We start from the raw sequence: 24,980 nt of genomic DNA on the forward strand, positions 1-24,980 counted from the left end.
ATTGAAAGGTGGTTTTAGGGTTAGGGTTAGCACTCATATCAACTTGCTCAGGTTTTTTATTATTTATGGGTTATGTCTCGAATCTTCTTTTTTGGGTCTTGACCAGAAAATTTTGACTTTTTTTTTGATTGAAATTTGAGGGTTAGGGTTTAAAATAAAAGAATTTTTTCCAACAGAACCCTTTGGTATGCAAGAATGATCTAGTGGTTCGGGCTTCCTAACAGTATTGCGAAGGGTCTATGTTTCGAATCCCACTAGGCCCTTCTTATTTTTCACAAAAAATTTTTAGTTATTTTTGGTACCGATATTGTTCAAAATGACCTAAAACATTAGATATAATGCAGATTGGATAACATAATTGAAATTGAAAAATTAATTTAAATTGTGAGGGTAATATAAAAATACCGCTATTTATTTGAATTGACTTGCTTTTTTTTTTTTGAAATAAACATGTGATTTTGAAGAGAATGTGCAAAACATAAAAAAGACAACGTTTCATAGAAAACATAAAAGATTGATATAAAATACCGAAGTTTATTTTAATTCTCATTTTGTTAAAATTTTGATCTTTCAATTATCTTCTTCTTAATAAATAAAATTATTCAATTATCTGTAATAAATGTTAACCAACTTTTGTTATCTTTAACGTGAGTTATATAATGTGAGTTTGAATGATTGTTCCAATTAAAAATTTATTTTTCCCAAAATACAAATCATAAAAGCTTCTGAAAACTTTCAGTTTATCTCTTCACAATTGAAAGTTATTTCTTATAATCGTTTCACCAACAGCAACTTCAATGCAATGTCTATCATTTCCCTTTTGATCACTAAGCTTTTTAAGTTTAACGCAAAGGAAATTATCAAACAATATTGTTTTTCATTTTTCGCCTTGTTGAAAAACAATGTTTGACACATGAACAAGAAATGAATTAAACAATAAACGTAAAAATGTTCATATGGTTCTTTTTCAAGATTTCGTTCAATATGAAGAACAGTTTTATTTCAATGAGTAAAAAACCCGGAACATGGTAAAAAACCCGGACTTTTTATAAAACTTCATATATCTCGACAAGTTAAAAAAATTAAACTATAATAATTCACACATTCATACATCAGTGTTTAACACATCTAACCATGTACAAAATTTTAATAACAGTGTTGTATATTTTTTGAAATAAATAATTTTAATTTTTGAAAATCCGACTTTTGATGAATTTTTCTATTTTAATGAAACGATTCAATTTATCCTATATGTATAAAACTTATTTTTCCCATGATATTAACAAATCTGGTTATTTTTTATTTTCGCTTATTTGCTCTTTCTAACGGAATGAAAATCTGTCATTTTTGAAAAATTATTGTCAATGGGACAACTTAAAAAATATTTTTCATTAAATGCAAAAGCATCTAACTAAAACTAACACTTGCAGTTATGAATATAATAGTTATATAAAATTACCACAAAGTTATGATTAAAAATGCTTCAGCAAAGATTCCAAACAATAATTTTTTTTCGAGTATCAATGAAATGGGATAAAAAAATCATCAATCAAAAAAACAAATAACTTTTATGAAATCCCTTCTGAAGCATTTTTAATCATAACTTTGTGGTAATTTTATATAACTATTATATTCATAACTGCAAGTGTTAGTTTTAGTTAGATGCTTTTGCATTTAATGAAAAATATTTTTTAAGTTGTCCCATTGACAATAATTTTTCAAAAATGACAGATTTTCATTCCGTTAGAAAGAGCAAATAAGCGAAAATAAAAAATAACCAGATTTGTTAATATCATGGGAAAAATAAGTTTTATACATATAGGATAAATTGAATCGTTTCATTAAAATAGAAAAATTCATCAAAAGTCGGATTTTCAAAAATTAAAATTATTTATTTCAAAAAATATACAACACTGTTATTAAAATTTTGTACATGGTTAGATGTGTTAAACACTGATGTATGAATGTGTGAATTATTATAGTTTAATTTTTTTAACTTGTCGAGATATATGAAGTTTTATAAAAAGTCCGGGTTTTTTACCATGTTCCGGGTTTTTTACTCATTGAAATAAAAAATTATCTTTTTCTATATTTATCTTCTTATTAAACCGATCACACAATCTATTTTTTATTCTTTCAATACTCGAAACCTTTGGCCTTTGTCTGTTTTAATTTTTATCCCTCTTCGTCCAAACGATTAATCACAAACTAAATTTCTATTTCAATTGTGAAATACATTTTTTCTCTCACATCCCCATCAAAAGCTTTCAATTCCAGCAAACTCAAAATTCCTTCAACAAATTTATCATCTCTCTCCTCAGCAGATCCGACAAATGTCTCTTTGTCTTTAACACCTCTATCTTCCGCCAAACGCTCTCTTTATCAAATGCTCCTGTTGTTCATATTGGAACAGAATCTCAGCGAGAAACACCAGGAAGATTGGCTTCATTTGGACAGTACGGCCATTACTTTGAATGATGCGAGTGGAATGATTCAAATTGCACAGGAGATCAAGGTGGTTCTCTGAAAATTGCTTGCACAAAAGTAAGCATCACAATAAATTCTTACTCGTTTTTCAATTGTTCAAATATAATTCATGGTGGAGCGGTATATTGTGGATATTTGTTTAATATCAACTTAACCAAAAGCAATTTTACAAATTTTCAGGCAAGAAACGGAGGTGGTGTTTCCATGTGGTATCTTCAATCCAATTCCGTTTTAACATTCTCAGAAAACAGAGTGGAAAGCTGTAATATTTCTAATTGGTGTGGATCCGGTTCGTATTTTAAGCTCAATAATTTGAATTCTAATGGTCAATTCCTGTTTTCCGAATGCGAGTGTATAGCAAATACGGGAAGTGATTGTGCTGGTTCTCTAACATTTTCAAATCCCCCAGGAAACAATCCAACTCAGTTTTTGGTTAATGATTGCCAATTTATCAATTACAAACTGACTGCCTCTTCTTCATACGGAGGTGCAGCGATGTGTTTCCTTCCACCGTATTCCTGGATGAATGGAGTAAAATTCATCACTTTCTGCTTCTTCGATGACATCCCCACCACAAATGGCAGAGGAAATGATGTGTTCTTTAATGGAAGTAACATACCCCAACCTCCATTCGAGAATTGTGGATCAACAACTCCAACAAAAAGAGTGTATAATTATGGACAAGCTGATAATGCTGAATGTAATAGCTGGCTCCCCCTCATTGCCCAGAACAAAATCGTTTGCAGCAATGGAACAGATGCTGATGCCTGTGGCAGACCCCAACAGACCCCATGTGCCACCATCGAGTATTCCCTCAACAGCTTCATTTCCCTCCTCCAAGACGCCTCTCTCACCCTCCTCAGCTCAACATTTGTTTCCACTCAAACGCTCACATCCAGCGCAGCTGATACAAAAATCACAGGAAATGATGAGTTTTTTCTAATTTCTTTATTATTCCTTCCATTCAAAATTTTTGAATATTTTCCATTTCACTTCATATTCATGAGCTGCCATCTTCTTTTCATTTAAAGGATATATCATCACCAATTTATTCTTAGATCCTAAATACAGCTCAAATATAAATATTTCTTCGAAATTTTCTCATCAAATTTTTCTTCTTCATCGAATGAAAATAAAGCTTGTTGCTTAAATAAATGTTTTCTGTTATTCTTTTCTTTAAATAGCATTTCTTCAATCATATCAGAAAGCTCTTCAAAACTTTCAATTTCTTTTGCCATTCCCATTTCTCCTTTTTTTCAGCTGCAGAATCTCTCATTTCATAGAATTATCCTTCGATAATTGATTTTCTAATAAATTATTTTCTCCTCATTTAATCATCCTCTCGTTCCATTGAAGGCACATGACGTTGTGAAATCAATCGAAGATCATCCTCATAATCATTTGTTCCAAACATCCTATCCTGCCATGTTCTTTATGTTTTCGGTGAATTCTTTCAGCTTCCAAATGAAAAGCAGAGGCAATCTCTATTTTCTGTTGCATGCATGATGTTCGGCTATTCAGGATAAAAATTATCCATTTCATTGCCGTGCTACATCTGGCTGAAATTCTATGTCAGAATAAATATTTCTTTTGCGTTTCCTATTTGAGCAGATTTAAATGCCTCTTGATGAATTCAATGGGAAGTTGAATGAAATGAAAAAAAAGTGACATTTTTGCAGTTCATCGAAGAAGGCGTTGAAGAAGAAAAGGATGAACACAATTGTTGAAATGAAGATAGATGCTGTGCCAATGTGAGGACGTATGAGGAAGAACGAAGTTGAAGTTGAAGAAGATAAAACAAAATGTATTCAATTCGTCCAAATTACCTTTTTTCATCACGAGAATTGTGAATGATAAATGAAATGAAGAATAATTTAGCGATTGATTGGACAAGACGAAGAAAAGCGAATGAAATATAGTTTCGTTCAATTTGGCGGCACTTCCGATTGAGCGATATGAATGAATCAGAAGGACGATGCTCTGATCCAATGCAAAGTGAGTGAAGATGGCATTGAAAAAGTTGGAGGAGTTGAAGAAGAAGACAATAACGAAATTGAAGATGGCACAGTTGGTGGAAAAGGACAAATTGCAGAAGCAGGAAAAGAATTTGAAGAAGAAGAAGAAGAAGAAGAAGAAGAAGAAGAAGAAGAAGAAGAAGAAGAAGAAGAAGAAGAAAAAGAAGAAGAAGAAGAAGAAGAAGAAGAAGAAGATGATGATGATGAAGACAATGAAGAAAGTTGAAGGAAATAAGGTGATAGTGAATGTGAAAGAGAAGAAGAAGAAAAAGGTGAAGGAGAAGAAGAAAAAATGGAAGAATAAGAATAAGAATAAGAAGAAGAAGTGATTGAGAAATGCTAAATCAATCGAATGACATTTCCGAAGAAAAATGATGAGATGGCTTCAAATGATGCTGTTGATTAAACCAAATATCGTACATGACAAATGCAGTTCTAATCGACTGAAAAATAACAAACTTAAAATGAATAGCAGACGAGCTGCAATCAATCGACGAAAATATATTTCTTCAAATCATTGATGCCCTTTGAGCTATTATTCTTTCTTTCTCTTCATAAAAAGAAAAATGACACTGATTCATTGGAGCTAAAAATATAAACGATTTAAATATCTGATGAAATTATTTGAAAAGAAAAAGAAAAAGAAGCGGAGAAAGCGAAGGAGAAGAAGAGGAAAAGGAAGAGGAAAAGGAAGAGGAAGAAGGTGAAGAAAAAGAAGAAGGCGTAGAAGAAGAAGAAGAAGGTAATGAAGAATAATCAAACGATGATGATGTGAAGATGATGTGGAATAGGAAAAAAAATGAATTGTCCAGAGTAATTTGTTATTGTTTGGCTGAATGAAATATGAAAAAACGTTTTGTTTATCTTTTTCTTTCTCCATTTCATTTGAATTTTCCCTTCTTAACATTTGACCACTTCTCCGCTCATCTTTTCTTCTTTCTTCATCTTGACAGTGAATTCTATTTTCTTTCTTTCTTTTCTCCGAAAAATACAATCCCTCTTCTCTCTAATCATTTGTTTGCAACATTACTTCTTTCTCCTTTTCCTTTCTCTCCTTTTCCTTCTTCGTCTTCGCTTCTTTAGCTGATTGCCTCAAAATCCCACGAGTAAAAATTTTTAAATCCCATCCGGAGAATTAGCATCATGAGAGAAATATCTCTCTTCCTTTGATTTTTCCCGCTTTCGTTTAACCTTCTGCTTCTTTTTGTTTTCCACAAACATTTCCTATTTTCTCTCTGGAGATTCCCCTTTTCAGAACATCTTTTTGGTATTTTGAAGATAAAATTAATCCAAACGTTTTCTTCATCTTATCTCAAAGCGAATATTTTGGTGCAATACTTTTCTCTTCTTTCTCTTCTTTCTCCCCATCTTTTCTTCTTTTCCTCTATGTCATTCTGTTTTCTTCTTTCATAACATTTTCTTTCTCTTTCTTTCTTTCTCTCTCTCTTTCTTTCTCCAATGGTATGACTCTCTCTCTCTCTCTCTCTCTCTCTCCAGAATTGTTCGGTTCCCGCTCTTTCTCCTCTTTTTGTTATTCTTTCCTCCATTTCCACTTAATGCAACTTTTCTTTTCCACAATCATTTTTTTCCTTGTTTTTTCGCCAATTCTCCATCTCTTTCCTTTCTCTTCTCCTTTTGGAAATCCTCCAACTCCAACTCAAATTCTGTGATTTCACCAGAAATTGCGAATCTTTCCATAAAAGCATCAAAATGGCTGGTTCCATCAAACAATTCTTGAAAGTGATGAAGAAGAACGATGAATCACTTGAAAAAACTGAATGTGCTCTGAATGTGAATGCACAGCCAGATTATCAGCTCTGACAAAAGAGTCACTTCTGCCAAACGCTCTCAACAAATATACCAAGCAAACTGCTTTTTCTTTCTTTCAAGTTCATATCAAGCATTGTCATGCTATGCAGCATGCAAGACAGATGGCAGAAGGTTGTCATCGTTGAATGTGATGCAAATAAGAATTGCTTCAAAACCTTGAATCTTTTGAAAAAGGATAAAAAGGCTTCATTCAATGGCACTCCTGTTCATGATCAATCTGTATTCATTCAAAGAACACCATTAAAGAAACATGAATGATATAAAAAAAGTCAAACCATTTTTTTTTTTTTTGGCCTTTCAACATTTTCCCATCTCCAATGGATTGGTAATTATCAGCCCAGCTGGCTTTCTTGCTCTCCAAAATTGCCTCTTGCCATTTAAAAAATTCAAACAACTGAACAATAAAGGCTTGCATTGAACGTCATCGAGCACAGAGAGTCAATTGTGGAGCTGGCCGTGATATCAGATGAAAACACATATTCTCCAAATTAACTCCTTTTCAAAGACTTATTCAACGCCATGTTTTTGCTGATGGCATTCCAACGTGTTTCGCATAAATGGCAACGCGTTTGTTGTTGAGGCCTGCTGAGTGCTTCATTCTGCTCGCTTCCTCCATCGTCCAATCCCCAATTCTCTTTTTTTCCCCACAAAACCAACCTTCCCCCCCAAAAAATCACGCAAAACAAGTCCCACTCAAACGATATGCCAAGCAAACATATTTCCCTCGAAATGAACAAGCGGTTCAATTCTATCTTTCTGAAATTCTCCTCGCTTTTTCTGCATCTTTCATGAGTCATTTTGAATGAAAAATATCGCAGCCAGCGTTGTGACATATGTTTTGTATCATCTAACCAAGTTCAAATTTTATGCAATTTTCCCCACTAATTCACTTTTCGCAAGCAATCGATGCAACAGCCACTCGCTCCTCCATTTGAAGGTTAAATCCCTGTTCTTCTGCAGTTCCATAACTCGCATGGATGCATCCGTGGAAGTTAACCTAAGCAGCTCAAACAAAGTTTTAACACAGCATATTATCAATCAAAAATCTTCATTTATAAAATTAAAGGTTGCAAACCCTTATTTATTTACTCCATCAGTTGAATATATTTTTTCTCTTATTTACTTGTTTTGATGCAAAAGACATCGACATCACATAGAAATGTGTGGACTTCAGCTTTATTAGATATTTGATTTTGTATTTTTAATTCTTTTAATTTGAACATTATTCGAATATTTCAAAAATATATTTATTTGTTATTTTTGATTCATTTTGTGATTTCACAGCCATTTTCAACAAAACATGTATTCCTTGGTATGTCTATATTTTGAGAAAACGATTGTTTTTAATTTTTTTTTGAACATATTTTAGAAAAACTATCTCAACTAAAGAATTGCGCTGAAGCTAAGCTGAAACAAAAAATCGTAGAAATGAATGAAATGATTGATGAAATGAATGAGCCAGAGTTGTTTTTTGTTCTCAATGTTGAAATATTCAACAAAATTCATGAATTGGTTGAAGAAAAGAAACTATCAATTGAAAATGCCATTGAATTATCGAAGCGTTTTGGATATTGCAAAATTCTGGAAGATGTATGGAGTCCATGCTTAGAAGAATCTTCATTGTGCAAAAAACTGAAAAAGATGATTGTAGAAGAAGAACAGAAAAAAGAAGAAAAGGATGATAATCTTCTTACTGACCTTTGTGAATGCTATATTTTTCTTTATTTTCACATCTCGCCTGAAATGATTTCGATTTGTGTGCCTTGTCTTCTGAAAGCTGCATCGAACAAAGAGGTAAATGAGGAAGTTCAAAAAGAGGTGGAAATGGCTTTGTTGGCTTTGAGCAGTATTAAAGATCAGGCATGAGCACGTATTTTTCATTTTTTGGTTTTATTAATTTTTTCCCCCATTCTTTTTACATAGAAAGCGAAAAGAGAACTGTATTTGAATGAAATCAAAGAGATCATAAAATTTCATCAAAAGCATCATAACCTAACCCAACTTGCCTATCAATCTGCTTGGAAATTTTTAATAAAAGAATTTTTCATCGACAAAAGCTTGGAAGAAGTGATTACAAATGAGCTGCATTTTGCGAGAGAAGCAGGAAGAGAATTGGAAGAGCTGACAAAGTGTGTGGATTGGAAGATAGGGAAAGGAAAGGAAAGAGAGAAAGAAACGAAAGAAGAGCTTACTTTGATTAGATGGCTTGAAGTTGATGAGAATTATTTTCGCCGTTGCGAATCGAAGAATGAAGAATATGTTGGGCTTATCAGAAGCATTGTGAAATTATTTCGTGCAGCAAAGGATAATTATGGAAACATATACAAGAAATGTATTCTTTCATTTGAAAAAGTCGTACATAAAGGATTCATGAATGTTGATTACTTGTTGAAAGGAGGAGCTATTGATGCTGTTTTGGAGGAGATGCATAGACCAACGTTGAATAAAAAAATGATTGGTGAAATCTTTGATTTTTTAGAATCAATTTCGGAGGAAATCAAAGATAAGAACATATTTGAAAGGAAAGAAGAGAAAAGAAAGATTATGAAAAGGAATTTGTTTGAAAAGATGGAAGAAGAAGGATACGAAGACATCTTAATAAGCTTTCACAAAGGTTTTCGTGATTTTTCAGCATTTTATGAAGTGCTTATTTATCTTTGAATATTTTTGATAATTTTGTGATTGTTTGAGAAAATACGTTGCATTTTGTAACTCCCTATTTTTATTTTTTCTTTTTTGTATTCATCCCACGAAATCGAAAACAATTGAATCAATTTGTTTGAATTATATTTACCCCACGAAGGTTGAACTTTTTTGGATCAATAAAATTCCAAATGAAATTACATACAAATGCTTCAAACATTTGTGTGGAGGAAAAAATCCAGTTCTCATGAAATCTATCTTTCTCTTAATTTCTTCTTCTTTAACAGATTCTTCCTCTCAAAGATATAATCCGTCAACTCATCTTTCGATCTAATGTTTATCCAATTATCCGTATATCATTTCAACCACTTCTGCAATTAAAATAAAATAAAAAAAAAAAAAAAAAAAAAAAAAAAAAAAACCTGGTTTAAGAAACACTGCACCTTTTCTATATGGCTGATCCTTTTTGAAATCAGACTTTCGTTCGAGTTTTGACCAAAAAGATTATCTTCATGGGATTTATAAAAAATGAACTTAAAAGGTTAATGCATTCAGCGCATGATGATTTTTAAAGTTAAATTATCATTGTTTCAAATCTAATTGAGATAAATATTTTGATCAAAACTCGAACGAAAGTTTGATTTCAAAAGGATCAGCCATATGGTGTTTTTTTGTGAAATTAGCAGTATGCTATATTGAACTTTTATGCCAAAGCATTATCAAAAATCACTAAAGATTGAATTAAAAATGTGAATTTTTGGAACATTTTTTTCACAAAAGTTCATTATGGGAAAATGTCGAGGAAAGAGTGTTGTTTTTCAACAATAAACAAGTAAATGCCCAAAGCAACAAAGTCCTCAGACACAAAGCATATAAAGATTTTAACCTTTGACAATCCATCTGGGCACATTGATCTTACGATAGCACCACATTTGTCGAAACTGATTGTATTAATTTTTTGCATTTTTAATTTATATTTGATTTAATTAATGTTTTGATTTTATAATAAAATAAATAGTTACTCAATTTACAACCTGGAACTTTTATTAAAGGTCTCAGAACAGCTTCAAAAACACTCAAATCTTTTGTATGTGAAAATTCGCTACAATCTCTTTCAGTTCTTTTCGAGGGATATTTCGAAGATCCACGTGCAAAGAACAGTCATTCGTCTATACAACATAAGCATGGATTAAAGGAATCAAAATCAGAAAAAGAGTTTTCATTGCTTTTGGATTCAATGAGAGAATGGGGGCAATTAACGGTGCTTTCGCTTGCCCACAACAGAATTCAACGCATAGACGATAGTTCAAAACGCTATTTTGATCAGCTAGGAAACATTACTTTTTTAAATTTGAGTCACAATCAAATTGAGGAAATCGGTGATTTTACGGGATTAATTTCGCTTTCGGTTCTTGATTTAAGTTATAACAAACTTACTGTATGTCTTTTATGATTTTTTAATACATTTTATTTTCTTTATGCTTAGAATTTGCGTTCATTCAAAGCAGGCTTTATTCAGCGACTTATATTGTGTGTTCTTTTTAAAATTCATTTTTTTCCCCATCAAGGAGAACATTTTTACGCACATTTCTTATTCAATTGCAGGACTGGAAATGCCTTAAATACTGTTGAAGGAATTCAGCAGTTGAAAGGATTGGAAAGCTTGGATTTGTCGAAAAATGAGATTAATTCCGTGGATAATCTGCGCCTTATTTCCAAACTTCCGCTTCAAACACTCTTTTTGACCGAAAATCCAATTGCACAGCAAGCAAATTACCGCATTCGCGTCTTTGCCTTATTTGCCACAAGAGAGGTGTCATTTTGCTTTCTTTTTTCTTTTAAAGATGGTGACAATCTTTATCATATAATTTTTCTGTTTTTTAATTTTTTTTGTTTTTTTCTTTTTTACCAATTAACCTTCCTTTCTTTCATGAAATTTCTATTCAACGCACTGTAAATTATTCACATTCTCACACATTTTCACACAAACTCACACAAACTCACATTCATCCACCACATCAAAGACGCTCATCGTCGATTCACATCCTTGTTCCAGCGATGAGTTAGAGGAAGTCTTCAGACAAAACCCTTCTCTCCGCCCAGCCGCCTTGCAAGTCATCACTCTTCACACAGACCCTGTTAAAACTGCAGACTCACCAGACACACAAAACACCCCAAACACACAACGCAAGCTGCTACAAGAGGCAACCACAGGGAAAAAAAGGAAGCTTACCGCAACGCCTTCCTCTGGTTCACTTCCTTCGTCTCCTTCGTATTCTCCTTTGCATTCTCCCAATTTGGGGTCGGTTCCACACGCACAGATTGTTTCTAACTGCAATGCCAACTGCTCAGAGAACATTCTTGCAGATGCGCTGCACAACTCACAAGGACAGAACATCGATGGAACACTGCCTGTGAATGCATTCAATGCTAATGGTGGCAATGGATCTGTTAATAATGATATAGAGAATTCATCATCATCATCATCATCATCATCTTTTTCTTCTTCTTCTGCAATAAGACCTCTTTTCTTTAGGAACCCTTTTGTTGCTTATTTTCTTGACGGAACACTGTCGAAACCAGCTGAACTAGGAATGCCTTTAAGCAACAGCAGCAGCAGTAACCAATCATCATCATCAACAACATCTTCTAATGAAGAAAATGGATCATTTAGCAGAGCAGACTTCAATGAACTGCCACAAGAACAGGCAGATGACACCAGCCGCAACGAAACCTCGCACGATTCAGCTTGTTCTCATAACTCTTCCAATTCATCATCATCATCTTCTTCTTCTTCAGCTTCTTCTTCTTTAAACAGAGAAAATTCACATCACAAGACACACGCCGAAGACAATGATGAACCGAATTCTCTTGTCAAATCATCCTCAAACGTATCTCTTCCACAACTCCCTTCTTCTTCTTCTCTTTCCTCCATCTCTTCCAAATCGTCTTCTTCCTCTTCTCTTTCCTATCCACGCATCAAATCACAGCCACAGCTGAATTTGCGCTCTTCTTCGACTCCTCCTCTTCTGACTCCTTCGCCTTCATCTCCTTCTTCTACTCTGATTTCTTCTCCTTCCATGTACAGAGCTTCGCTTGGTATTTCTTCTTCTTCTTCTTCTTCCTCTGCGTCTGCATCTGCTTCTTCTTCTCCATCATCATCTTCACTTTCAAATTCATCTAATGCATCATCATCATCATCATCATCTTCTTCTTCTTCTCCTTCTTCTCGTACTTCTTCCACATCCAACGATATTCCTAATGCTGATGACCCTAATCCAATCTCCAAATACATCAGCACACAATTATCATTCACCCAACTCTTCACAACAACATCAATTCATTCATCATCATCCTCCTCATCCTCATCATTATCTTCTTCTTCTTTTTCATTGACTTCTTCTTCTTCCTCTTCTTCTTCATTCTCTCTTGATTCTCTTGTGTTCATTCCAGATGTTGCCTTGCATCAGGCACAGGAGATGACTGACTATGTGGATGGGCTGAGTGAAACAGCCAAAGAAAAGCTGATGAAAACTCTGCACTCCAACATCGCTATTCAGAGGATGGAGAGCAACTTTGCTTCAATGATTGCTTCTTCTTCTTCTTCTTCTTTTTCTTCTTCTTCATCATCATCATCTTCCTCTTCCTCCTCTTCCTCTTCCAATGATTCTTCTGATTCTTCATTGAGAAGAAGAAGTCTCAAATCACATAGAAGTGTGCCTATGAACAGAAGAGCATTCGAAGAAGACAGCAGCATCGCCTTGTCAACACCTCCCAAAACGAGAGCTGGATTATCCCGGCTTTCCTTCTCTTCTCCTTATTCTCCTCCTTCTTCTTTCTCTTCTTCTTCTTTCTCTTCTTCTTCTTCTTCTTTTAATTCACCCACATCACATCCATCTTCTCCTGCTCCTCTTCGAAACACACCTGCCAGACCTTCTCTCACAAACAGTGCTTCTTCTACAAATATCACATCAACTTCATCAACTTCATCTTCACCATCTTCATCATCATCTTCCTCCTCCTCCTGTTCATCTTCTTCCTCTTCTTCTTCCTCTTCTTCCCACACCTCCTCCTCTTGTTCCTTCACCGACCTCGTCCTCAAATGCCCCAAGGGGATTAAGCGTCCAAAAGCAAAGCAGATGGTCTCTATGCTCATCACTATGCCCTCAGGTGCTGAGATTCAGATGCTCCGCGAGGGAACAGCTGTCACAGAGGCAGTCAGAACTGACCTGATCTTCCCGAAATTCATCACAACCGCAGAAGATTTGGTGCGTTTCCAGGAGACGAATGACTTGTCTGTGTTTTCTGAGTCTATGACATCGTCACACACTCCAACAATTCGCCATTCGGTCTCTTCAAGATTGCTTTCTCGCTCTGCCTCGCCTGCATTCAATGCGAATGCGAGTGAGAAGGGGCTGCTTGAAACAAGCATACAGCCATTGAGTTTCGAAGGAGGAGGAAGAGAAGGAGGAAGTTGCGAAAGAGATGATGAAACGATATCTCATTCATCCTCGTTCTCTTCCATGTCATCACTCACTCCTGATTCACCTGCTCACCGAACGTCTTTCTCTTCTTCTTCTTCTTCTTCCTCTTCTTCTACTGCATCTACACCCCGTTCATCTGTCTTCCTATCTCTCGATTCTTCTTCCTCTTCTTCCTCTCCTTCTTCCTCTCTTTCCTCTCTTCGCCCTCAAAGATTGCCTCCTTCCCTTGCCCCATTCATGTCTGATCGTCTTCCTCATTCATCTCGTCCTGTCCGTCTTTTCAACCCGTTCCGCAGACAAGAAATACGCCCGCATTCTTCTCGCTTTGCTCCTGTGAAGTACAGTGGCTTGCCCTCAGAAAAGGAGAAGAAAAGTGGAATTTATAATGAGGGAGAAGCAGGAGGAAGAGGAGAACAAGGGAAAGAAGAGGAGATTGTGATGGTGGAGACATCGAGAAACTCTGCGCTTTCGTCGCAGAAGGCGAAGCTGTTCAAATCGCACTTGTTCCACTCGCTTTTCAAGGAGCTTCCGTTTCCTTCGATTCTTCTCCTCTCACGAAGCTACCAGATCCCTGCGCTATCCGCTTCTTTTGCCTCGTTTTCTGCTGTTGACCAGCCTCGCCTTCAGTCTCAGCCTCAGTCTCAGCCTCAGTCTCAGCAGCAGCAGAAGAGGCAGCACCAGCTGATTGCGCTCTTTCAGCACACAAGAGCCATCACGGAGAGGGCGAAGCAGTGGCAGAGCGAAGAGCAGAAGCAGATGAAGTTACAAAGTCAAATGAATCAGATGAATCAGATGAATATCTCAAGTCAGTCAAACCAATTGAGCCAGCAGATACAACAAAGAATTCTATCTCAACAACAGCAAAGCCCCTCAAATGCTCTTCCTCAGCCTCTGAATGCGAAAGATGCATATTCAACAGACACACACATATCCAAACCACAATCACAATCGCAATCCCAATCCAATGAAGAACTCACAAAACCTCCCTGGCCTTCACTGATTGACAGTCTGCTTCTTGTGAGGCTGTCTGGTGAGCTGCACGAAGAGTTTGAGTCCAAATGGGTGATTGCCTTCAACTCCCTTTTGTCTCGCCACATCGTCCCACAGCCCATCCTCATCACAGCATCAGACGAGCAGAGGCAGATGCTGTTTGCTCTGCTTTGTGGAGACACTCTGTTTTATCGGCTGGTTATAAGTGAAGTTAAAAAGGAGGATGTGCAAAGGAGGAGCAATGGCAGTTATGGAGGAGGAGGAAGAGGAGGAGAATGGCAATTGAGACAATACAGAGAAGAAGGAGGAAGAACGAAAGGATCGTTTGATTTGCAGATTTCACAATCGACTTCCGAAAGGAAAGAAGTGCTCAACAAGTCTGAAATTTCTACAAATGATTCAGAAAGTGTGCAAACTGTGCTGATCCCCCATCATTTCCTGCTGAAGAACTGGTCACAGCATCTATGCGATTATGCTACTCTTTCACTTGCATGGTCAGGGGAACGCAATCCTTTCAATGCATCGTCGATTCATTCATTAGACAGTGGAAACGACAAACACACACAAAAACAGCTTGCTTTGGATGCGAAGCCGTATCCGCTGCTTTCTGATAATGCTACATTCTATCGAATAGAGACAGCTAATTCTGGTTCTGATGCTCAAACAAATGCACTTCAAATGCTCTATGCAAAGAATGATCCATCATTTTCTTATTCATCATATTCTTCTTCTTCTTCAATGCAATCTTCCCCTTTCTCTTTCTCTTCTTCTTCCTCCACTCCTTTCACTTCAACATCCCATCAGCCATTCCACAGCAAAGAAGACGATACAATCGAAACAGCCTTCAGCAACTTCACAAATTTGGATGATGTTTTCCACAATTTGGAGCTGTCTATTGAACAAATCAGAAGGCAGAACCAACTTGATGCTCATTCGCTGCATATCATTCACGACCTGAAATGGAAGCCCAAAGCAGAAGACGAGCACAAAGCTTGCCTCATTTCATCACTCGTTCCTTTGTCTGATTCGGACTCTGATTCAATTTCATCATCATCATCATCATTAACATCATCATCTTCTTCTCACTCTCTTCATCAACCCAACAATTCTAAACAAGCAAACATCAATCTCACAACCCCAGATTCCCTCCAACCTTCACTCCATTCCTGTGAAGTGTCTGTTCTCTCTTACGTGCCTCAAAAGAATCAGCCGTCTTATCGCTGCCCGAAATGCGCTGCTCGTCACAAGCAATGCCGCTGCATCTACACAACACCCGTTGGCTACCTCCTCTTCAAAGGCATTTCACAAAGAATGCCTCTTCAGTCAGACACGAAGGAATTAAAGGGGAAAGAGAGAGATAAAGATAAAGACAAAGATAAAGACAAACACAGATTTTCACCAGAATCTCCTTCACACAGAAGAAACAAGCACACAAGAGATGTCAATGATCGCTTGTCTCAGTCACCTCCAAGCGTCCGAATGGGCTCAAGCTTCCCACGCCGCTCTTCTCTTTCTCCGCAGCCTGTTTCACCAGCATCCCCTGGCTCTCGGAGAAATACAAGAACACATTCGCATCTCTCCTCTGATCGCTCGGGCTCACTGTCACTGCACGGAATGCGTGTTAATTCTCCGGCTATCAGAGCAGCTTCTATTTCTCCGAATTCACCAAGTTCTCTTGCATCTCCATCGAATTCAAGTGATAAACACGAGATGTCGAAGACTAATGATGGATTGACGTACAGAAAAGCACTATTTTTGAAGAGATCTTCTTTTCCTTTGGTTTATGCGCCTTTCTCAAAGAGACAGGTTTCAAAGATATACTCACTGAACAGCTCAAGCCAGATGCTATCTTTTCTTTTCTCGAATCACCCAATGCAATCTCATTCATTTCAATTATCTTGCTTCAAAAGGGATAAAACGGAAAAAGCAGATAAAAATGATAAAGAAGATGCAACAGCATCTAACCTGTCCAGTGAATCACAAAACCATACATTAGTATTATTCAACGAAGCACCAGATGCTGCAAAGATGGCAATTTCGATGCTTTCAAACACAGCTCCTCCGACTCTTCTCTTTACAGCCAGCTTGATTGCACTCACAGAACTTGTCTCTGCTTTCTCCACCAGCGTCGTTCGCTTCATTGTTTCCCTGTCGAACTCTCAAACACCTTCAGAAGCAGACATTGCGACATTCAACAGATCGCTGAAACCTTCACATTCCAGAAAGAAGTCGCAAAAGATGGACATTTTCATGTCTCCATCACCTCCTCTGAGGGATTTTACAACCACAAGCAGACCAGCATCCCCCTTTTCTCTTTCACGAAGACATTCAATTAAGCAAGCAGATGAAGTGGCATTGGGACAGTCTCAAGCATTTGCACAAGCCCAGCATGCACCAAAACACTCTTCTTCTGCTTCTGCACTGCCTACCTTTGAACCCTCCTGTTTCACATCATCATCATCATCATCAACCTCTCCTTCTTCTTCATCTTCCTCTTCTGAGATGTTTGTATCCTCACCATCTTCCATGAAGCCCACCTCCTTTGAGCCCATCAGCACGCCCCAAAGGCCTCTTTCTATGCGAGCCATGCCCGAGCAGTTGGACTTGATACGCTCTCCAGTGAATCCTCAGGCTGGCTATGGAAAGACACAAGGAGAGGCAGCAACAGCACTGTCTGTGTTAAACTCTGATGTGAGCGAGGGGGCAGATGCACTTTCATTCAACCCACTCAGCTCCTCGTCGCTTCAGAACCAGATGGCTCAATCATCGTCTGCTGGCACAAGTCAGCAGGAAGTGTCGTTTCTGGCTGACTCAGATTCAGCAACGCAGTTTGATAGATCATCAACTTTGACTTGTGGAAATTCAGTTTCAAACACAAGTTCAAATATAAGTTCAATTTCAAACACAACAGAAACATCAAGTCAACCTCCATCTTCCACAGTGAAGACTCAGTCCACCTTGGAAACAGCAAAGATCCTCCAACTTTCGTGGCTAAAGATGGACTTTGCAGTGCAGATGCATCCCAATTACCTGTCGCTGAGCAAGTCGCAGTGGATGTTTGACGAGAAACAGCAAGTGGTGAAGACACACCGCAGACATCGCAACAATGTTGGGCCTCCGATTTCGCAGACTGTAAATGTGACAGACGAGAACACATTGATGGGCACACTGTTTATGATCAACAACAAAAACCCTGCTGACTCTGATTACGACTCCAGCGAAGATGATTCCAACTGCTCCAGCAGTGAAGATGCAGAAGAAGGGAAAGCAGCTACCAGTGAGGATGATCAGAACTCATCATCCACGCATTCTCCTTCACTCTCCATGCCTTCTTTCTCTTCTCCCTCGCCTGTTCCTGCTGCTGTTCCTGGATCATCTTCTTCTCCTTTCCCCCAGTCTCCACAGTTCCGTCCATTCACTCAGCAAATTGAGAACCCTGTTCAGTTTTGCTCTTTCTCACCATCAACAAAACCTTCCCATGCTCCTCTGACACACCCGCGCAGAAGGCCGAAGAAGCCGTCGTTTCCCACTCAGCACTATCCGCTCATTACACAATCACCTCCTCCTCAAATGAGCAACCAGTCTTTCCCATCTTCTCCCACAATAGCTCCATCATCAGGGCGAAGAAGATTGCACTCAAAGAAGCTGAGGAGACAGGCACACCAGATCATCGAGGATGACAGCGAAGACATTACAGAACTGAGTGAGAAGAAGCAGATAGACAAGATCTACTCGAAAGTGAGTCTGCTGATGAACTCAGAGGCTGAGCTCAAGAGAATACGGGGACTGTCTGAGTGTTGTGATGGACTGACTACATTCAGGAAGACACTATCTTCACTGCCACCACTCGTCAACCCGAACGGCATTCAACTGGATGCATTGATTCAGTCGCTCACAAAAACAGAGGGTGAATGGGACAGAGGAATCAAGCAGCTATCTGCAGTGCAGGCGCTGGAGAACCAGAGAGCGAAGGAGAAAGAGAAAGGGAAGGACAAATCAGGGTCGGCGTCTTTGATCAATCCGACTGATGATCCAGAAGCACTGGTGCCTCTGAGACAGGAGAGATTGGACTGCATTTTGTTTGTGAGGCAGCTGTTTAGATTGGCTCATACAGTCGATTTGGAGAAACTGTTTAAGAACAGGAGCTTCCAGGCACACATGCGGAAGAATATGAAATTGAGGCAGATAACAATATCGATTGCGCTGGGGCAGATGGATGAGATGGAGTATCGCTTCAGAACATTCAAGAAGATGAAGTATGAAGCACAGCACACACAACAGTTGATGCAGCAGCAAATGGAACAGGAACAATTGCAAAAGCAACAACAGCAACAACAAAATCAGAATCAGGAGCAGGAGCATAACGAAGAAGGAGGAACAGGAGAAGTTAGTGAGAACGGAGCAGATAAACTGAATGCAAGTGAAAATACAACAAGCGTTGAGAATGATGATTCAACTCAAACACAAAGCGAAAAGCAGACATCAACAAATACTACAATGACAATTTCATCCACACCATCTACAAGTACTCTATCTGCTTTAGAACCAAATAATATGTCTCTGAGCTATACCTATTCATTCTCCAATATGTCATCACCAATGTCATCAACATTATCATCATCACTATCATCAGCATCTATATCGACAACTCCACTTCCTCAACAGCCTTCTCTTCCAAAGGCCTCGCGCATTGTCTCTCTGGCAATTGGTTTGTATCCCTCCCTTCGCGCCTCCCATGATGTGCTGACGAAAGCTTATCTGCCGACCAGCTCCGCCCCGCCTGGCTTTGTGCAGCAAGTGCGTGGTGCGTCTCTGAGAGACTACAGAAACAGCTTTGCACTCGCCACATACACTCAGCTGCCGAACCATCTGCAAGCTGCCAGCCCGATTCCGGTGGCATACCAATACGGCTCTACTGCATCGACAGCAGCAGCAATTGGGACAAGCGCCCAGGGCATGCAGCCACAACCTCTGCAGAAATCTTTGAATCCGCCTCGTGCTGTCACAGGATCACCGATTCTGTCATTCAATTCTTCCACTCTTGGCGACGATAGCAGGGCACCTCTCCCAATGCCCATTCAACAGCCCATCTCCATCCACAGACAAAGCATGGATCTGAGCAAAGAAAGTGGAGAAGGAGGCAACAATGCAGAGTTTACAGAGGATGCAAGCGAACAGGAAAGCTGGGCGGGTCAAACAGGAAGCTTTTGCACTCCAGTGTCGATTGGATCTCGTGGCCTGAGTGGGATGAGTGGAGTCAGTGGAGTCAGTGGAATGAGCGGGATATACAATGATAAGGACATGACCTGTGGAACTGGGCTGTCTGTGAGAAGGAATTCAATGTATCCAGAGGATGCAGCGATGATTTCCGAGGGAATGTCAAATGGCTCGAACCAATTCAGAAGGCCAGGTGCTCAACAACCTGACGGATCAAACGGAATTGCATCGAGTATTTTCAACGCAATCACAGATTCTTCTGTTGGCTTGCCAAATGATTCAATGAATCCATCATCGGTCTCATCGATTGCGCTGTCTGCTAACTCAGGAATATACAAGACACCCAGCTTTTTGGATACCTCCACTGCATCCTCATATGCGGAGCATCATTTCCCTCGTCCTGTTCCTCTGAACAGCTCAACCAGGCAGCAGCAACAGCAGCTGGTCCAACAGCCGCAAATGCAATTTTCTCAGCAAGGGCAGATAAAGTCACTTTCTTCGAGATCATATTCTGTCTCATTCATGCAATCTGCACAGGCTGATCAGAATGTCACGATGGATGTGCACCCATCATCTGTCCACACACTCACATCAGCACACTCCTCTTCTTCTCCTCTTTCGCCTGCTTCTCCTTTCTCTCCGCTTTCCCCGCTTTCTCCAACATCCCCACAGCACTCACAGCACTCACATCACTTGCACCACACACCCACCACTTCCAACTCCTCTAACAAAGAACAGTTTTCTTCTCCTTCTCGTTCCTCTCGCGCTCTCCCCAGTCTTTTCTCTGATTCCAACAACGCCTCGCTTTACTCTGAACAGCTGCCCATCAGTTCTTCCTCTGCCTCTTATGCCCCAATGCCATCAATTGTGTCAACAGTCGACAATGTGGCGCTGCTCCACCGGCGCAGCATGGACGATCCGAATGTGTCTCCGCTGCTGTCTGACCAAGCAGGTGACAGCACACCTGACTCATTCTATCAGAGCCAGTCCTCGCAGCTGTCTTCAGAACACAGCAACAAGCTGAACTCTTTGCAAATGCCATTCCCTGGCCATTCGCCTTCACCTTCTCCAGAGTTAACGCTGGACAAAGCATACTCCATTTCGCTGTCTGAAGGAGAACGCACAATGTCCTCATTCTCTTCCTACTTCGCACTCACTGAGCAGCAAAGCAGACACACACAGCCGGCTTTCCTTCTTTCACATGCAGAGCATCGCAATCTGACAAGGCATTTTGCCGAGCAGCTGCAGTCAATTCCACTCAGTTTTGGAGCACATTCAGCTTTCTGCTCGTTCGATTTTGGTGTGTTGGGCGTTATTTTAGGGGAGGAGGCAGAAGAAGCAGAAGAGGAAGGAGACAAAGAGAAAGAGATCTATATGAGCGAAGGAGCAGACAGAAGAAGGAAGCAGGTGAAGCGGATGAAGATGGAAGTGACAGGGAAAACATACTCCACATACCACAAACAGAAAGGAAGCGACATTCAACCAGTGAATGGGCAAAGCGATTCCTCTGAGCGGAAGATGAAGCGAGCCAAAACCGCGTTCCTGTCTTCATCACAGCAGCCACTCAGCTCTGTGGACTTCCTCGGCTGCCCCGTCTGCTTCCGCTCATTCATCAGGGCGCATGTTTTATCGATGGTTGAGATTGGGAAAGCATTCAGCAGGAGTGTTTCTCTGATTAAACAGCACTCGTTTTTCATTTTTAGTGTCTGCAGGCAGAAGGAGAATAAAGATGCAACTGGGTTTAGAACAGATAGGCAGAGAGGGAGTGAGGAGAGGAATGGGGTGAATGGAATCAGCTATAGGAAGATGGGGCTTGTGGAATATAATGCCAATCTTGCAAGTCAGAATGGAGAAGCGACAATTAGCACTTCAAATAACTTTAAATCGCAAAGTTACACATCATTTGAAACATTGCTGCAAAAGATAAGTGTTGGCCCCAGTCAGATACAGAATGCTACTCCGCTCACACATGAAGAGCAATCTCTTTGGCATTCATTCTATTTACTTCATGTGTCAAATGGAGTTACAAGCAACAAAACTCCGATTTTTTGTGATTCTTCTTCGAGTGAATCAAAAACAGTCAATAATCGATTGCCACTATCACACCAGGAGCAAACTCCAGTCTGCACAGCAATAAATCTGTCTTCTCTTTACAATCTGTGCACTTTTTCGCAAATGCAGAAGAAGAATCAGCTGTTTAAACCATCCATTCTTCAAACTGCACCATCACAGCTTCACACTCAGTTTCAGAATCATTCTCAGATACAACCTCAACTACAACCTCAATCTCAACCTCAATCTCTCACTCGGTTCAGAGTCCATTGCCTTCCATCGTTCCACTCAAGACGACTTCTGCCTGTTCTCATTCCGTCTGTCCCTCTCCCGTTTCCTCAATCGCTTGAACATCCAACGTCTTTGAGTGTGATGAAGATGTTGTTTTGTGACAGCCAATCTCCAATTGTCATATTTCCACTCACAGCAATCAAGTCAGTGAAGGTTGTTTCTGATGCACAAGTGATGAATTCTCAAGTGTCTGATCATCCAATGCCTCTTTCATCTTCTCTTCCTGGCACTTCTTCCTTGTCTCATTCTTCTCGTCTTCCTTTTGCTCGCATCGAGAACAATGAAACTAATCACAGTGATGTTGGCTCGCTTTCTTCTTCCTTCTTCGACAGCTCCTTCCGCACCGATCATATTGCCCTGATGCTTCCCAATTGTAATTCACAGTTCAAAGAAAGAATTCAGAATGAACAACTTTCAACTCTTGCTCTGCCTACACTTGCATCAGATTCTGAAGCAGCATCTGCTTCTATGCCTTCTTCTTCTTCTGCTTCTTTGTCTTCTTCTTCTCCTCCTCAATCGAAAAAGCGTTCAGTTCTTGAACCAATTTCGAAGCATATTTTCCCATCGAACATTCCCAAAGAAATCGCACAAATTCTTCAGAAGCTGTCTAAAGATGATGAAACATATGTGAATGCATTCAATCCACGACGAAACAGTTCTGATGTAAAGATGGGATTAGCTCATAATACTGCCTCTATTTCTGTTTCTTCTTCTTCTTCTTCTTCTTCTTCTTCTTCTTCTTCTTCTTCTTCTTCTTCTTCTTCTTCTTCTTCTTCTTCTTCTTCTTCTTCTCAATCGCCTTTTCACTCTCCTGCTTCTTCTCCCTCTGCTTCTCCTCTGTCTTCTCCTTCTCCTTTTCTTTCTCCTTCCTTTTCTCCTTCTCCTTCTCCTTCTTCCTCATTCGACTCATCTTCCACAGCTCCTTTGCTCCTTCCTTCTCCTTTCAATCTGCCGCAACCAAATTCAAAGGAAATCGAAGTTCCTCTTTTTAAAGGTGTCCAATGGGATACTCTTGCCCATCTCATTCAAACTTTCTTTTCTTCCTTCAGAGAAACAAGAATGAAGAAGTCAAACGCTTTATCACTCGAACTGCTTCTTCGCCCAGAAAATAACAGAGCTAATCAAAATCCTTCGGTTCTTTCTCCTTTTCCTTCTTCTTCTGATATGCCAACTTCTTCTTCTTCATATCTGGAAGAAGAGAAACATAATATTTCCTCTTCTTTTGCTGCAGTTAAGAGCCATCCTTTGAGCTTCTTGCTGCCTTTTTCGTTTGTCAATCAGCTGTCTGTAAATGCCAATGCTGAAAAGAATTCCTTACAGCATTTTTCTGTTTCGGGTGTTAGTAATAGTAATAATAATGATATTTCTTCTTCTTTTGCTTCTTCTTCTTCTTCTCTTTCATCATCCTCCATTTCTTCTTCTCCTTCTCCTTCTTCTTCTTCCTCTACCTCTTCATATTCTTTATCTTTTGCTTTCCATTCCTTTGTCCCACTTCGAAGTTTTATTGCTTACATTTCTGCATTTTCTGTGCTTGTACAGAATGAGCTAATGAACAGACAAAAAGAACATCTGAATTCATCTGGCAGTTCAAAGCAATCAGCTTCGACTGCCTCTATTCGATCTCTTTCTGGTGAACATGGCTCATCTTCTTATTCTTCTGCACCTTCTTCTTTATCATCATCATCATCATCATCATCATCATCATCATCTTCTTCTTCTTCTTCTTCCTCTTCCTCTTCTTCCTCTTCTTCTACTTCCTCTTCTTCTTCTTCTATTTCTTCTTTTTATCCTTCATTATTCTTCTCGTTCCTTCACAATATTCCATCAAACACACAAGAACACATCACAACAAACACGAATCAATTGATTTCCAACCAGAACTTTCACATTCAGCTGCTCAATCCATTCGAATGGCTTGTTCTCTTCTTTGAACAGCAGAATCGCAGACTCACTTCTGAATTTTTATTCAAAATACACTCAATTTCATTGTATCGTCCTTCAACCTCATTCTATTTGATGAGAAAAACAAACAAAAATAAATCGAAGAAGAAGGTTAACAAGAAGCAGATGACGTCACATGAGATGCAGAATATGCCTTCTTTGCTTTCTTCTTCTTCTTCTTCCTCTTCTTCTTTCCGTTCCTCTTCATCTTCATCTTTATCTCGTAGAAATGAGCCATATAAGCAATTTGCTACTTCCTCTTACACAGACCCCTCGCTTCTCTCTCTCCGTTCTTCTTCTTCTTCTTCTTCTTCTTCTTCTTCCTTTTATCAGCAACAAATGTTATTATCTTCTAGATTCTCAAGCTCATTGCTTGGAAATACAAATACTTCATCATTGTCTTCTTCTTCTTCTTCTTCTATTTATCCTTCTCATTCTTCTTCACATTTGATTTCTTCTTCTCATTCAATTTCTAATTCTCATCCAAATTCTGCTTATTTGAGCCCTTCTTCAGATGGATTGGACTATCTCTTGAATAAATGCGAGGTGACTTTCGTGTTCTCTTCTTGCCGGCAAGCAGACCTATTTGCCAATCTCATTGAAGCAACAAACTTCGTTTATTAAACACTCTTATAAAACTTTATTTAATTATATTTATAATAAAAATAATTTTTTTTGATAGTTTTTAATTTTCTGAAATGATTATTTCACTTTTTTTTTTCCTGTGTAAAAATTTTGTTAGATTAGTTTATTAAAAAATTTGAAATTTTTATTGTTTAATGGAATATTGAGTTTATTTTTGGCTTATGAGCAATGAGTCTGTATTGAAATGAGAAAGTTTATATGAATTTTCGATTTTTTTGAGTAGAAATGTTTTTATTCACTTAACATTTTTAACAATTATAAATCCATTGATTATGGTTTGATCACCATTTTCATTCTTACGTCAGGTTATAAAGCTTAATTGTTGAATTCATTTCAGCATACAATAATAACATAAAAATTAGTAGCAATAACGTTAAGATCAGAG

The 24,980-nt window shown here is 38.6% G+C and overlaps 3 protein-coding genes across 3 annotated transcripts; all 3 read left to right on the top strand.

Annotated features, from left to right (window-relative positions):
• Nucleotides 1–4,446: 4,446 nt before the first annotated feature.
• Nucleotides 4,447–4,728, top strand: MONOS_8180 (uncharacterized protein; the record flags this gene model as incomplete). The annotated part of the gene is made up of 1 exon (XM_067878568.1): nt 4,447–4,728. The coding sequence occupies one exon, from the start codon at nt 4,447–4,449 to the stop codon at nt 4,726–4,728; it is 282 nt and encodes a 93-aa protein (XP_067725050.1).
• Nucleotides 4,729–7,806: 3,078 nt separating this feature from the next.
• Nucleotides 7,807–9,108, top strand: MONOS_18641 (uncharacterized protein). The gene is made up of 2 exons (XM_067871679.1): nt 7,807–8,192; nt 8,256–9,108. Exons 1-2 carry the CDS (start codon nt 7,974–7,976, stop codon nt 8,991–8,993), a joined length of 957 nt encoding a protein of 318 aa, XP_067725051.1. The 5' UTR covers nt 7,807–7,973; the 3' UTR covers nt 8,994–9,108.
• Nucleotides 9,109–9,811: 703 nt separating this feature from the next.
• On the top strand, nt 9,812–24,968 carry MONOS_8181 (putative nischarin; the record flags this gene model as incomplete). Its single annotated transcript, XM_067878569.1, has 6 exons — nt 9,812–9,922; nt 9,994–10,413; nt 10,462–10,505; nt 10,581–10,788; nt 11,000–22,711; nt 22,979–24,968. The coding sequence occupies 6 exons, from the start codon at nt 9,812–9,814 to the stop codon at nt 24,572–24,574; spliced, it is 14,091 nt and encodes a 4,696-aa protein (XP_067725052.1). The 3' UTR covers nt 24,575–24,968.
• Between the last annotated feature and the right edge of the window lie 12 nt (nt 24,969–24,980).

The sequence above is a fragment of the Monocercomonoides exilis genome, assembly GCF_001643675.1.
Source record: "Monocercomonoides exilis strain PA203 chromosome Unknown scaffold30-1206723, whole genome shotgun sequence".
Classification (NCBI taxonomy): Eukaryota; Preaxostyla; order Oxymonadida; family Polymastigidae; genus Monocercomonoides; species Monocercomonoides exilis.